Source organism: Stenella coeruleoalba (genome assembly GCF_951394435.1).
Source record: "Stenella coeruleoalba genome assembly, chromosome: 17".
In the NCBI taxonomy this organism is placed as follows: domain Eukaryota; kingdom Metazoa; phylum Chordata; class Mammalia; order Artiodactyla; family Delphinidae; genus Stenella; species Stenella coeruleoalba.
The window spans coordinates 37157550-37170798 of record NC_137163.1 but is presented as its reverse complement, the minus strand read 5'-3'; the positions used below and the strand labels follow the sequence as shown (position 1 = coordinate 37170798).

At 52.6% G+C, this 13249-nt stretch overlaps 1 protein-coding gene across 1 annotated transcript; it reads left to right on the top strand.

Annotated features, from left to right (window-relative positions):
• Nucleotides 1-1189: 1189 nt before the first annotated feature.
• Nucleotides 1190-2623, top strand: KCNS2 (potassium voltage-gated channel modifier subfamily S member 2; the record flags this gene model as incomplete). The annotated part of the gene is made up of 1 exon (XM_079901926.1): nucleotides 1190-2623. The coding sequence occupies one exon, from the start codon at nucleotides 1190-1192 to the stop codon at nucleotides 2621-2623; it is 1434 nt and encodes a 477-aa protein (XP_079758052.1).
• Between the last annotated feature and the right edge of the window lie 10626 nt (nucleotides 2624-13249).

Here is a 13249-nt window from a genome sequence, read left to right as displayed (position 1 = left end):
GAAGGGGTCGCCGCGACGCGCGGGAGGAGAGCAGAGAAGCCGAGGCGGCAGCATCTCCGGAGTCCGGGCGGCGGCCTCGCAGGGAGCTGGGAAGCGCGGAGCTGTCCGTTCAGCACCACCGCGCCGTGCCCCAGAGCAGGGCCCGCGCCGAGGCGCACCGGCTCATCTCCCGCTCCGGCCCCCGCTGTGGCGCGCGTTGTTGTCTCTCTTCGGTGCTGAGGGGCGCGCGGAAAGAGAGAGGAGGGCTCTGCGAGCATCGGGGCCACGCAGCCACCTGTGAGCCTCCTGCAACTGCGGACGGCGGCGGCATCCCCGGCCGGAGACAGGAGACGCTCGGCGGACCCCGCCCGCCCTCCCGCCGGGCGCACACCCAGGGGCACACACACTCGCACCCGCGCGCACACGCACAGCCAGCCGGCAGCTGCGGCCACAGCGATGCTCGCCGGCAGGTCGGGGAAGTTTCCCGCCGGCCTCGGCCGCGGGCCCCAGTGCTCGCAGGTAAGCGCTTCCAGAACGCGCAGGGCGAGCCCGGATAGCTCCGCGGGGTAAGGCGCGGCGCGCGCGGCGCACGCGGCTCCAGGGCACGGCGCCAGGCGGGCGGGGAAGCCCGGGGCGGGGGGCGAGGGGGTTCCAGTCGCGGGGGCTGGGCGCAGGGGACGCCAGGCCGGCCCCCTTACCCCACCCGGGGTTAATGACTCGAGAGGTGAATTTCCCCGCCCCCTCCCGAGGCTATGCGCCCCCCATCTCGGCCCAGCCCGGTCGGTGCGCATCCCAGCTCTGGTCCCGCCTGTCTGCGGCGAGCGGGCGGGGGCGTCTCCTCGACCCGCCCACGGGCAAGGTCAGCTCGCAGCTCCCTGGGCTCTCAGAGCCGCTGGGGCGCGACCTCCGCCAGCGTAAAGGGACCGACAGAACCCCCAGGGTGGGCGTGGAAACGCGGCCATGCTAGTGGAAACATAGCCCCCACTCCAAGCCTTTCCTCGGGAGGGGGCCAAAACCCATAGAACCGGCTCCCCATCCCAGTGTCCTTCAGCACCCAGAGACCCGCTGGAGAGGACTGGGTTCGCCAGGGACGGATGGGGAAATAGAAAGAGGTGCCCGAGCCCTGAGCGCCCGGCGCTCACCCGACACGATTCCTTCGGCTTCCAGGTGTAGCGCCCCCGCGCGGCGCGGGCGGCTGGGCGTCTCCAATATGACTGGCCAGAGCCTGTGGGACCTGTCGGAGGCCAACGTCGAGGATGGAGAGATCCGCATCAACGTAGGCGGCTTTAAGAAGCGGCTGCGCTCGCACACGCTGCTGCGCTTCCCCGAGACGCGCCTGGGCCGCCTGCTGCTCTGCCACTCGCGCGAGGCCATTCTGGAGCTCTGCGACGACTATGACGACGTCCAGCGTGAGTTCTACTTTGACCGCAACCCCGAGCTCTTCCCCTACGTGCTACATTTCTACCACACCGGCAAGCTTCACGTCATGGCGGAGCTGTGCGTCTTCTCCTTCAGCCAGGAGATCGAGTACTGGGGCATCAACGAGTTCTTCATCGACTCCTGCTGCAGCTACAGCTACCACGGCCGCAAAGTGGAGCCCGAACAGGAGAAGTGGGACGAGCAGAGCGACCAGGAGAGCACCACGTCCTCCTTCGATGAGATCCTGGCCTTCTACAACGATGCATCCAAGTTCGATGGGCAGCCCCTGGGCAACTTCCGCAGACAGCTGTGGCTGGCGCTGGACAACCCCGGCTACTCGGTCCTGAGCAGGGTCTTCAGCGTCCTGTCCATCCTCGTGGTGTTGGGGTCCATCATCACCATGTGTCTCAATAGCCTGCCGGACTTCCAAATCCCTGACAGCCAGGGCAACCCTGGTGAGGACCCCAGGTTCGAAATCGTGGAGCACTTTGGCATCGCCTGGTTCACATTTGAGTTGATGGCCAGGTTTGCTGTGGCCCCTGACTTCCTCAAGTTTTTCAAGAATGCCCTCAACCTGATCGACCTCATGTCCATCGTCCCCTTTTACATCACTCTGGTGGTAAACCTGGTTGTGGAGAGCACACCTACCTTGGCCAACCTGGGCAGGGTGGCCCAGGTCCTCAGGCTGATGCGGATTTTCCGCATCTTAAAGCTGGCCAGACACTCCACTGGCCTCCGCTCCCTGGGGGCCACACTTAAATACAGCTACAAAGAAGTAGGGCTGCTTTTGCTCTACCTCTCTGTGGGGATTTCCATCTTCTCCGTAGTGGCCTACACTATCGAAAAGGAGGAGAATGAGGGCCTGGCCACCATCCCCGCTTGCTGGTGGTGGGCCACCGTCAGTATGACCACTGTAGGGTATGGGGATGTGGTCCCAGGGACCACGGCAGGGAAGCTGACCGCCTCTGCCTGCATCTTGGCGGGTATCCTAGTGGTGGTACTGCCCATCACCTTGATCTTCAATAAGTTCTCCCACTTTTATCGGCGCCAAAAGCAACTCGAGAGTGCCATGCGCAGCTGTGACTTTGGGGATGGAATGAAGGAGGTCCCTTCCGTCAACTTAAGGGACTACTATGCCCATAAAGTTAAATCCCTCATGGCGAGCCTGACGAGCATGAGCAGGAGCTCGCCAAGCGAACTAAGTTTAAATGATTCCCTGCATTAGCTGCGAGGGCTTGACCTCCTCAAACCCACATTGCTGAGCTGTGTCTCGTGCCTCTGGCACAGTCCAGGCACATTAGGGTTATGGCGTAAGGAGTATGCCCAGCCCCAACGGGGAGAGATGCATGGGATATGCACCCCAGGTTGCTTTTACAGTATTTAGGATCATTTTTAGAGGGTGGTGTGTCTGACACCATGCCTTTGCACCTTTCAGTGAAATGACACTCACTGGTCTTTGCATCGCGGGCATAAAATGTTCACCTTTCTGCCGGATGAGTACCTAATTTCTCTGTTCATTGTGTTCTCTATTGTAGCGCTTGTGGCCCAGTACTGTCTCAGTTGTTTGTGCTCCTGTTTCTGAGGTTGTCGTGTGAGTTCTGTACCAAAAAGCCCCCACAACTATGTCCAGTGGAAACACATCTATGGGGTCAGCAAGGATATGATGAGGTTTTGCTCACAGTCATGTAGAAACAAAATCTCAATTCTTTATCCAGTGCTTTCATTTAGTTTTAATACCAAAACAAAGGGAATGTGAAGTTAAGTACACATGACTGATGCAAGTCTGTGAGTTGTTTTTGTAACTCTGTAGCCCTGTGGCTTGCATGGGTACCCTGCTCACTCTTCGAATGATGTACACTGATGTTCATCTCTTAAATGTTGCTCTTTAGAGAATGTTATTTTGTTAATCACGTAGTGACGATTGAAATCTTTACCAAGAACAGATGCATTAGGGACAGGGGCTTCAGCTAAACATAGGCCAAATCACAGGATGCTTGAAGACCTTTCAAAGTCAGCCCTCCATCTTTTCTAGGGTGGTCGTAGAGACATTTATTTCTTGCTGAGGTTCCTGGTCTAGGTCATTTGAATAAACTTTGCTGTGTCTTAGATATTAGCATGTTTTTGAAATGTTTCCTTTTAAAGATGTTTAGAAATAAGATTGTATTGTCTTTATCAACTAAAAAGTTGACTGTTGTATTGTCTGAGGCAAACATTGTTGGGTTGCTAGCAAGGGCAGTAGCTTAGAAAATTTTGTTGCCTGCTCTGAAAGCTTATAAAATGAGAACCCTTTTATTTCCAAGCAGAATTTACTTAGATAATTTTGCTTCTATGATACAGTATGTTACATATGATGCTCTAACTGCCCCAGAGTTCCTGGTATGACATGGAAACCTGGTGGTGTGGAAGTGTGTACTCAAAATATAGACAAATGGCTTACCCAGGATGGAAATATTATAGTTCTTATTTCCATTTCAGCTGCCTTTTCTTGGGGGAGGGTTGCTGGAGGCCAGGAGAAAGGAAGGAGTTGTAAAACAAAAAAGCACTGTTACTTAATAAAATGTCATAAATAATTGTAAACTTCTTGAAAAGCTTGATGCTACTTAAAAGACCTTTAAACTTCTAAACTTGTGTTAAGGTTGAGAACTCTTTCCTTCTCCAGAATGCCCTCTCTCTTCTTCTTCAGTTAACCAGCACATAGCGTTTTGAAGGGTTAACCTGGACCCCTTAGTAAGATAGTTCTCTGTTATATTCTAGGTAATCAGGTGGTTTTCCAGTTGGCTTCCATTGTTGTTCAGTCTTTGGAAAGGCTGCAGAATCCAGGGGTCTACATGCGGAGTTAGGCAGGCTTTTTATCTATGTCTTGGATCTTCCTTAAAAAGGTCCACTTTGTGTCTTAGTTGGTTGAAGGTAGTACATACTTCTTGGGGATGTGGTGAGGATCTTGTCAGAGGCTTTGTGTACTTGTAGTTGCCCTGGCTACTACAGAGCGGGCCATTTGCACTAGTCACTTATGCCTTTAGGTCCCCAGTTCAAATCTTTCCATCAGACTGGAGCCTTATGGTGGGCAGGGAGGCAGCCACGTCCTAGTGCTACCTGGTCTACCGTCTACATTTGTTTCTCAGAAGCGTCAGGAAAGGTGAGATGACTTCGGGGCAACCACCCACCAAGTCAGAAGGGCAGGGTTATTTCTCAGAATTTGCACATGTAGCACTTGGCTTTGGCTGACGTTTCCAGCACTGGAAGGCAGAGAATTTACGAAATAATCTCCAGCTGCACTGAGGCAGGTGATGGTACAAACTCGTGAAGACTGTTCAGTTTGCCAAGGCTGATGGCATTGGGTCACTGAGTGTGGTATCCACGGTCACTGACCATAAAGCTTGTGAAAAGTGGAAACAAGGAAGGAGGCTGAATAATTCAGTCACTCTCATGAGTATTCTTTTTAAACAGGCAGGTTTTACCACCAAAACAGAGATACCTTTAGTGGTTACTTTTTGCAGATGTGAAAACTGGAAAACCTGACTTTTCATTTTGGTGATGACTTGCGTTTATCTGGTGCCTTTCATTGGGGGAATCCCAAAGTACTTTAGAGACTGTCTTTTTAATATCTTTTGTACATATATATACTCGTATAAAATATTATTTTGCCCATCCTGGAATTTCAGTTACTTCCGAGCATGAGAATGTCCTAATAGCATTAAGTACTCCAAGCAGTGGTTTCAGTTAAGAGGGAGAGAGAACAACCCAGCTGGCTTGAACACTGGAGTTAATTCCCACAGAGGATGGAGACAGAACTGTGATCCGGGGAGGAAGAACACTCCTCTCCCACAAAGTATGACCAAGGTACGCAGTTCACAAGTGCTCTCAGCTGGGCTTTGATTGACCTTGTTAGATAACATCTTATGGAGCAGTTTCTTCTGGTCCCTGAAACTAATCGGTGCGGGGAAGAGGGGTGGGGGTGAATTTTCTGCTCTGTTTCTGGAGTTAAGAACATAATTGTGAGGTGACATCTTTTGCCACCAGGCTGTCAGACTGACCTGTAAACCTCCTTTAGGGGGACCCAGTAAAAGCTTCAAATCGCCTATTTCCAGCGGTGGGCTTGAGATCAGCTTCACTCCCAACATTTGAAGGTTGTTCTTTTCAATGTCTTTGGGACAAATACATGGGCCGGGCTCTTCTGGAAATATATGTGATGAGCATTTTGAAAGCGCTGGCTGGGAAGTGACACCGTGTCTTTTCTGCGCAGATGCACACTGGTTATAGTTTGGTGTTTTCTGCCAACCCTCTGCATTTCCTGGGTTTGCTGCTGAGGAGGGGCATGTTATAATGCCAGGCTGATTCGTAGCTCCTAAGGTAGTAATTGGTATTTAATCCTTGGATGTGTTATTTCTACTTGGCTTAGTATTCAAATAATGGAACTACCTGCTAATTGTTGCCTCATTTCAAAGAAAATGACCTGTTACGCACTTTGGGAATAGCAGTGATCTGTACAGGCTGTGTGCTATCTACTTGAAGGCTTAACCGGTATTTCTTGTATGTTTTAACAGCATGACTTGTTACAGAGCTGTAATTTTAAAAATTGAGAACGCTGTATTTGCGCTGTCCGTTTTAACACTCATTAACACGCTACTGTGCGGGCACTGATGCAGCCCCGCAGAACCGTTCTGTGTGATGGCCGCACGTTACTCTCCGCGCCTTGACTCAGCAATGAGGAAGAACACGGACACACTCAGGACTCCAGCCTCGAGGAGAATGCAGATTAAATAGAACACAATTATTGACACTCCCTTAGGGCACTTCAGTTACACGTGGAGTGGCAAACACAACAAGGGCGTTCGACATTGGGGACCAGATTTCCTGAGAAAGGCTGGGCCTTTTTTTTTCCTTTTTTTTTTTTTGCGGTACGCGGTCCTCTCACTGCTGTGGCCTCTCCCGTTGTGGAGCACAGGCTCTGGATGCGCAGGCTCAGCGGCGTGGCTTCCGGGCCCAGCCGCTCCGCGGCAGGTGGGATCTTCCCGGACCGGGGCACGAACCCGTGTCCCCTGCATCAGCAGGCGGACTCTCAACCACTGCGCCACCAGGGAAGCCCAGAGGTTCTGTTTTTACATCGAGATGAAGAACTGGTCAGGGCTTTAAGGATGATCTAATCTGACCTTCTCATTTTGCAGCAAGGGGATGTGAGGCTCAGAGAAGCCAAGCGAGGCACCTAAGATCACAGAGTTGAAGGCAAAACTGGGAGCAGACCCCAGTTAGCCCAGTGAGCTTCCTAAGATTCATGTGGCCTTCGGAATGGCTCGTAGTCAATGTCGCTACTGGGTTAAGTAGGTGCTAAGGGCCAGTTCCCCCAGCAATAGTCACACCAAACCAGCCAGAACACTCAGGTTACCCAGGACCCAACTTGCTGCCAGGGAGGCACCGTAGCAGCATGGAGCCTGGCAACCAGGCGGGGTGGGGTTGGCACCAGCAGGCGCATGTGGTGCTGAACCAGACTGTGTGGGCGGGGCAAACCCTGACAGGGGTGTCTGTTTCATGGGGGCTCCAAGAATTCATGACCATCCCTTCTACAGAGCAGGCTGGTGGCTCTAGGTCCTGGTGAAAAAAGGGCTCCCAACCCTCTGTGCCTGCAAAGAATAACTAACAGCTCTTCCTTCCCAACAAAGGCTCAAAAAGCCCAGCCTTGGGCTTCCCTGGTGGCTCAGTGGTTGAGAGTCCGCCTGCCGATGCAGGGGACACGGGTTCGTGCCCCGGTCCGGGGGGATCCCACATGCCGTGGAGCAGCTGGGCCCATGAGCCATGGCCGCTGAGCCTGTGCGTCTGGAGCCTGTGCTCCACAACGGGAGAGGCCACAACAGTGAGAGGCCCGCATACCGCAAAAAAAAAAGCAACAGAACCTCTGCATGCCTCCACCCCACCATGCCCCTTGTAGCCCTGAGCAGAACCCAATAGCCTTCACTTATTTTTAAGCAGAGCAGAGGGGCTGCTCACCAACAACCTTCTATTTGCTTTCATCTCTCTCCTCAAAAGCCAAACCATAACAGATGACAGTTTCAGGGACAACGATATCAGAGACATGCTTGGGCTGGTGTCTGTGTCAGGGAAACAGAGGTTTAAAATAATCAATGCGTGTCTCCTTTGGGCTTTAGGCTAGTGACACCTAATCCAAATTCCTGCTATTAAAAAGCATCAGAGAGGAAAATCCCATTGATTCCATTTGGCTCACTCTTCGCCCATTTGTGTTTGCTCCCTCTGTGAAGCCCTGTAGATCCCGCACCCGTTCCCACGAGGGCCCCTAAGTGGACAGGGGCAGGTGGAGCACCCACAGCCCACACTTGGTCCTAACTGAGGGGCAGTGGCATCTGTGGGTTCTCTCTTCCATGTAACCTTCAGAAGCGCGTGGCAACAACCTGCTGCCCGTCTCGTGGCGGCTGAGGAGGGGAATGACGTGCAGCACGGGGAGAGGGCACTCGCGGTCCCCACAGCCCCCGTCGCCCCACCACGCGGGCCACAGCATGTCTTCTCCAGCAGGGCTATAAATGGATGTTCAGGGATATTTTGGGGGCCAGGATCCCTTGCATCTTAAAAGGAAAACACAAACACCTCCTCTTGAAGGAAGGACTTAAATGCTGAGCTCACATGGTTATTACTTTCTCTTATTTTTAGGAGAACTTTTAACCAACGTTTCTACCCAAGGCCCTTATCTGGGTGTTAGATTCAGTTAATACTGTAGATCTGAAAACCGGAAGCGTGTTCCTCCTTCTGTGACCTAGTTTGTCAATATCACCATCCTCCTGGCGAAATTCTCCAAAGCGAATGACTTTGCCTGAAGGTAACAAGCTGATGCTTTCAGAAGAACGTAGGCACAAACAAGGTCTCAAAGATGTGGCCGAGAGGAGGGAGATATAACAGGGGAGGAAAAGAGGGCAGGAGTGCCCAGGAGCTGGTGCATGTCCTGCAGAAGTAAGAAGGGATAGGAAGAAGCCAGGGAAAAGGAAAAACAAATGAAGGTACAGAAGGAGAGAGTGAATAAAAGAAAAGGCAGAGAAGAAAGAAGGGAGAGAGCCATCAGTTAGGGAGACAAGAAGCTATGTTTAACACAGTTCTTTCAGGCCTTCCATTGAATTCATTTTGTTTCCAGTCAACATAACATGCTCTGAGCCCAACGGTGGCCTCCTGGGGGGTAACTATAGCTGGAGTCAACTCCCACCCGCCCCCCGGCACCTCCCCTCCCCTTCCCACTAAAGGGGTTCACGGTCTGGTGGAATAGAGATACCGACAACTACTAAAAGCCTTTTGCATGAAGAGGGCATTGAGGACACAAGGAAAGGAGGCACAAATATTTCCTCTTGAAGATGGGACTTCTGGGTTACAAATAGAAAGAGGACCAGACGTCGGCCAGACAGAGGTGGTGGTAGGGGTCTGGAACAGAGAGATGGAGGGAAGGGAAAGGGAGGAAACTGCCACACACAGGGACCCGCCCCCGGGCCAGCATGTGTGAGACACATGTGAATCAGTGTGGTGCAAAAACAGTCCACAGCAAAGCCACCAAAAGACCCTGGGTGTCATTCTTCTGTCACTGGGTTGGGGCACCCTGACCAGTTAATCCTGTCGGAATGGGACTCTGGCAGCAGCTTGGAGGCTTGGGAGGGGCCAGAAGACCTACTTGAGGTCACTGCCAGCTAAGAAGGGAGGGAGCTGGAGAGGAAGGGGCAGAGTGGATTGCCAAGGAGGTCAACCCCACAGGACTCCGCCAACCACTGGATGTGGGGAAGAGAGATGGAGGGCTGCGGTGGCTTCTGGGCGGACGGGTGGATGACGGTACCACCAAGAGAGGCAGGGAATACGTGGGTCCATCCCGAGGTTGAGTCGTGTTGCCTGGGTGACACACAGATGGAGGTGTGCAGAGGGCAGAGGAAAGCCTGGGACGGGACTCCTTAGCTGAGAGATGGAAGTTGAGGCCATGGGTGAGATTACCCAGGAAGTGCACCGAGAGAAAGAGAAGAAAGAAAAGCTCCCTGCGGAAGACCAGCGTCCGAGGGGCAGCCACAGGGATGATGAGTTCCAAGGCCTTGCCTTTCTCTGCCGGCTCATTATAGCTGGCATCCTCTCTTTCCTTTCGCCTGAGAAAACCCCAGAGGGTAAACGCTACTAATGACCTCAGCTTTCCTCCTCATCCGCTTCCTTATTTTATCTCTGTGCTCGGCTTCTGTGCCTATCACTCTTTCCAAACTGCTCTCTTGAAGACCGCCAGGTGCTTTCCTAATCGCTAAGCCACGGCCCCTCGTCAGCTCCCCCAGAGTCTTTGACTCCATACACCAACCTCTCGGTCCTTTGCCCTCCCTCCTCTCTGATTTTTGGACCCTGCATTGCTGGCTCTCCGGGCTCTGCCTCTCTCTCTCATTTCCCCACTGGATCTTCATCATGCCTGTCCCCCAAATTGCTGTTCTGTAAGCCGTAGCCTCAACTAGTGTGCAGACGACCCACGTGTCAACTTGCCTGACTTCCAGCCCCCATGCACGTTACCTGTGTGTGTTTGGAAGTCACTATGTCTAACCCCATGTAGTCACCCAGAGCTTCCACTTCCTCCTGCCTTCTCCTTCACGTCTGTCAATGGACCCTCCGTGCTCTGGGCCACTCACATTGCGATTTCAGTCATCTGTGAATCCTCTCCATTGATTTAGTTATTCACTCACCACAGCAAAACACTTCTTGACAGCTGACTAATCGCCAAGCACGATGTTAGAGGTGAGGGCGATACTCCTCTGGTATTGCTCCCAGCCCTTCAGCAGTGTAGACTTTACAGCCACTTTATTGTGCATTGGAATCACCCGGGAGCTTTTAATGCTGTAGATACCTGGGCATCGCTCCGTCTACAAAATCAAACCCTTAGGAGTGGGCCCCAGGAATTTGTACTCTTAAGCTCCCAGCTGATTTTGATGCAAGTGGTTTTCAGACCCCACGTGGAGAAACACCAGCTCAGGGTCTCAGGGGTACCCCTTACAGTCCTCTCACTGTCCCTCTGTCATTCCCAGACCCACTAGGACAACAGGTTTTATCAATGCTTTCTTCACAGGATCTCACACATTGGGCCCTTGGTATACGTTCTAAAGGCTCCCACCCCACTTCAGTCCTTGTTAACTCATGTTTTGTTAATTTCCAACAGACTCATGCCCATCCCCCTCCAATCCATCCTTTTCTGCAACCCCCTACCAGGCTCATCTTTCCCCTTCCTGTATCTTAGACCTACTGGGACTTCTTTGGCTACCGCTCGTGCTTATGTTCAAAATAAGCACCAGACATATAAAGGGTCACAGCCGAGGAGGTGAAAAATCTGCACGGGCCCATTAAGGCTCTAGACAGAGAAAAGGGCCCATTGAGGAAGGAGCTGCCTTTCAATGGGGCGACCAGGGGCAGGTGATAGAGACATAAGAGATTTGCAACAAGGGACACAAAAGTTGACAGCACGAGGGGCCTGCGTGTTGGACGACCAGTCTCCCCACCTGTCCAGGGATGGCCAATCCTGAGTCCTAGAATATTGGTCTCCCAAAGACACTGGTGGGTGTGTCCAGCGCAGAGTCGTCCCTGACGTGCAGGGATACGGTGTGAGGTAGGCACGCTGGGGGAATATGGTAGAAACAGAACTGGGGTTCCTGGGCGGTGAGGAGGTCTCCACTCAAAACTCTTTTCGTCATCACCTACATCTCCGGACATTTAAAGGCTTCTGAGCTATTTTCAGACCTACTATGAAAAGAACTGAGGTGTTATCAGTCAGGCACCCGTCTAACCATTTCCTAAGAGGAGAGCTGGCATGAGTCACTTCGGATCTGTCAGCTTTGTATCGATCTTTCTGGCAAATTTTCTGGGTCTGCCAGGGCCAGCTCTGCTGGGCACAGTTGAATTGTAACCCACCGCGTTCAGGGTCAGTTATTACAAAGGTCACCGTCACGGGTTGCAGCCTGCAGGGTTTTTTTTTTTGTGCAACACGTGGGAGGAGAGGAGGGAAACCACAACGCACAAAACCAAGGGTGTCCCCGGGCTTTCCCATTGTTTTCCCATAAGCTTTACTTATGCCTCTCCCAGGTTTGAGATTTGAGGACTGCTTTTGGAATGAGGTGCTGCTGGGAACCAGTGGAAGCCCAGAAGTCATTCTGGGTTCTTTCTCTACAGCAGGTGAAGCTGCTGTCTTCCACTCTGCCCTTCACCCTACCGTGGAACCTAGGAGCCCAGAGTTGAGGCGTTTAAATACATTACTATGTAATTTGCCAATTTTAACACATGAGCTCCCTGATGATTCAGTAGTCTCCCCATCTTTTAAAAAGCACTCTCATGTTAAGAAGATAAAAAGTAAAATTCCAGTCGAACCAAACTATCCCACCGCCCCTCACCTTTACCTGTGCTCCCCCCGCCCATGGGGGACGCTCTGAGTCCTGATGTTCAGGGCCTCATTTGTGCTGAGATTTCAGGGATGGGCTTGACGCCTGGAAACTGCAATGTGCAGATGTCACATGTCCAGAAAGACTGGGGAGCCGGCCTCAGCAAAAATTGCCAGGAGGGGTACCAGGAATCAGAATTAAATCGACTGAGAGCCATCGTTTCGCTGGGAGCCAAGCTCCTTGGCAAGCCCTGTGCTGAGTGGTATGGCTATAACTTCTCCATGTGCCCCCGGTCCCCCATACTGTCACATGTGCCATCAGGTGAAAAGGTACCTCACATGGCCCCTCAGCAGCACAGAGGGGAGCACACGTGTGTGTGTGTGTGTGTGTGTGTGCATGTCTGTCTATGTGCACACGTGGGTCTCTGTGAATTCGTGTGTGTGTCTGTGCGTCCATGTGCCTGTGTGTATGTATGTGGGTGTGTTTGTGCCTCTGTGAATGGGGGGGGGGTGAAATGACAGGGGGCAGTCTTACCCTTTAAGAGAAAAGAGGTGGCAACAGCTGCGCTCCAGGGCTCCCACTAGATGTTACTTCCATAGAGAGCCTTTCTCTGCACCCGCCCCTATTTAAATGAGACCTTTCTACCCCCCGGTGTCTCTGCCTTCTGTCTCACAGCATTCAGTACTTTTCCATCTGAGCTCTTATTGGGATTTGTCACTTTTATTTATTGGGCGATGTCTGTCACCCCACTCCTGGGGAGCTCAGAGGGCGGGGATATTTGTCTGCAGTGCTCAACACAGTGTCTGGCACGGAGTAAGTGCTAACAAATCGTAAATGAAGCCAGGGAAGGGGGCCAGCTGAACTATGGGGTTCAGGACTTCTCCCTGGGAGTGATGCTGGATAAATAGCAGGTCCCCGGGGAGTCTAACTGAGCTGCTGCATAACTGAACTGAGGGCTTGGAGGCCTTCGTAAAGGGGTTTCATTGCGCGGCCATCCTTAGCGAAGCCTCCCAGGCTGGAGACCTGTGACATGCTGGTCAGGCAGTACCACCGTCAAGGTTGGAAGGGACAGCCTCCCTGAGATGTGCGTTTCTAAATGAGCTCCAGAACCCAGGAAGGGCTGCCAAGACATTCCCATCGGAGAATGACTAATGCGTGACGCAGTCTGCAGGGGAATAATGTCCACGTGGACCCACGCACAGGCACCTCATTCCTCTGTGGTAGCACTGACACCACCCGCACTGCCAGGCTTGAGAGCAGAGAGCACCGGATGTGCCAGCGGTGGGGATGGATCGCTTTGTACTTACTGGTCAGAGGAACGGTCTTGACACTGTTTCACTGCTGATCCTCCAGCACAAACCAAAAACTGAACCTGAGCCCTTCGTTTAGCTGTCTCTCCCTTATGGCTAGCTAAGCAAAACGCGCCTGCGCACTGTCTGGGCCCTGCCGCTCACCGGCTGGAATGCTGATGAAGCTGGTGGGGT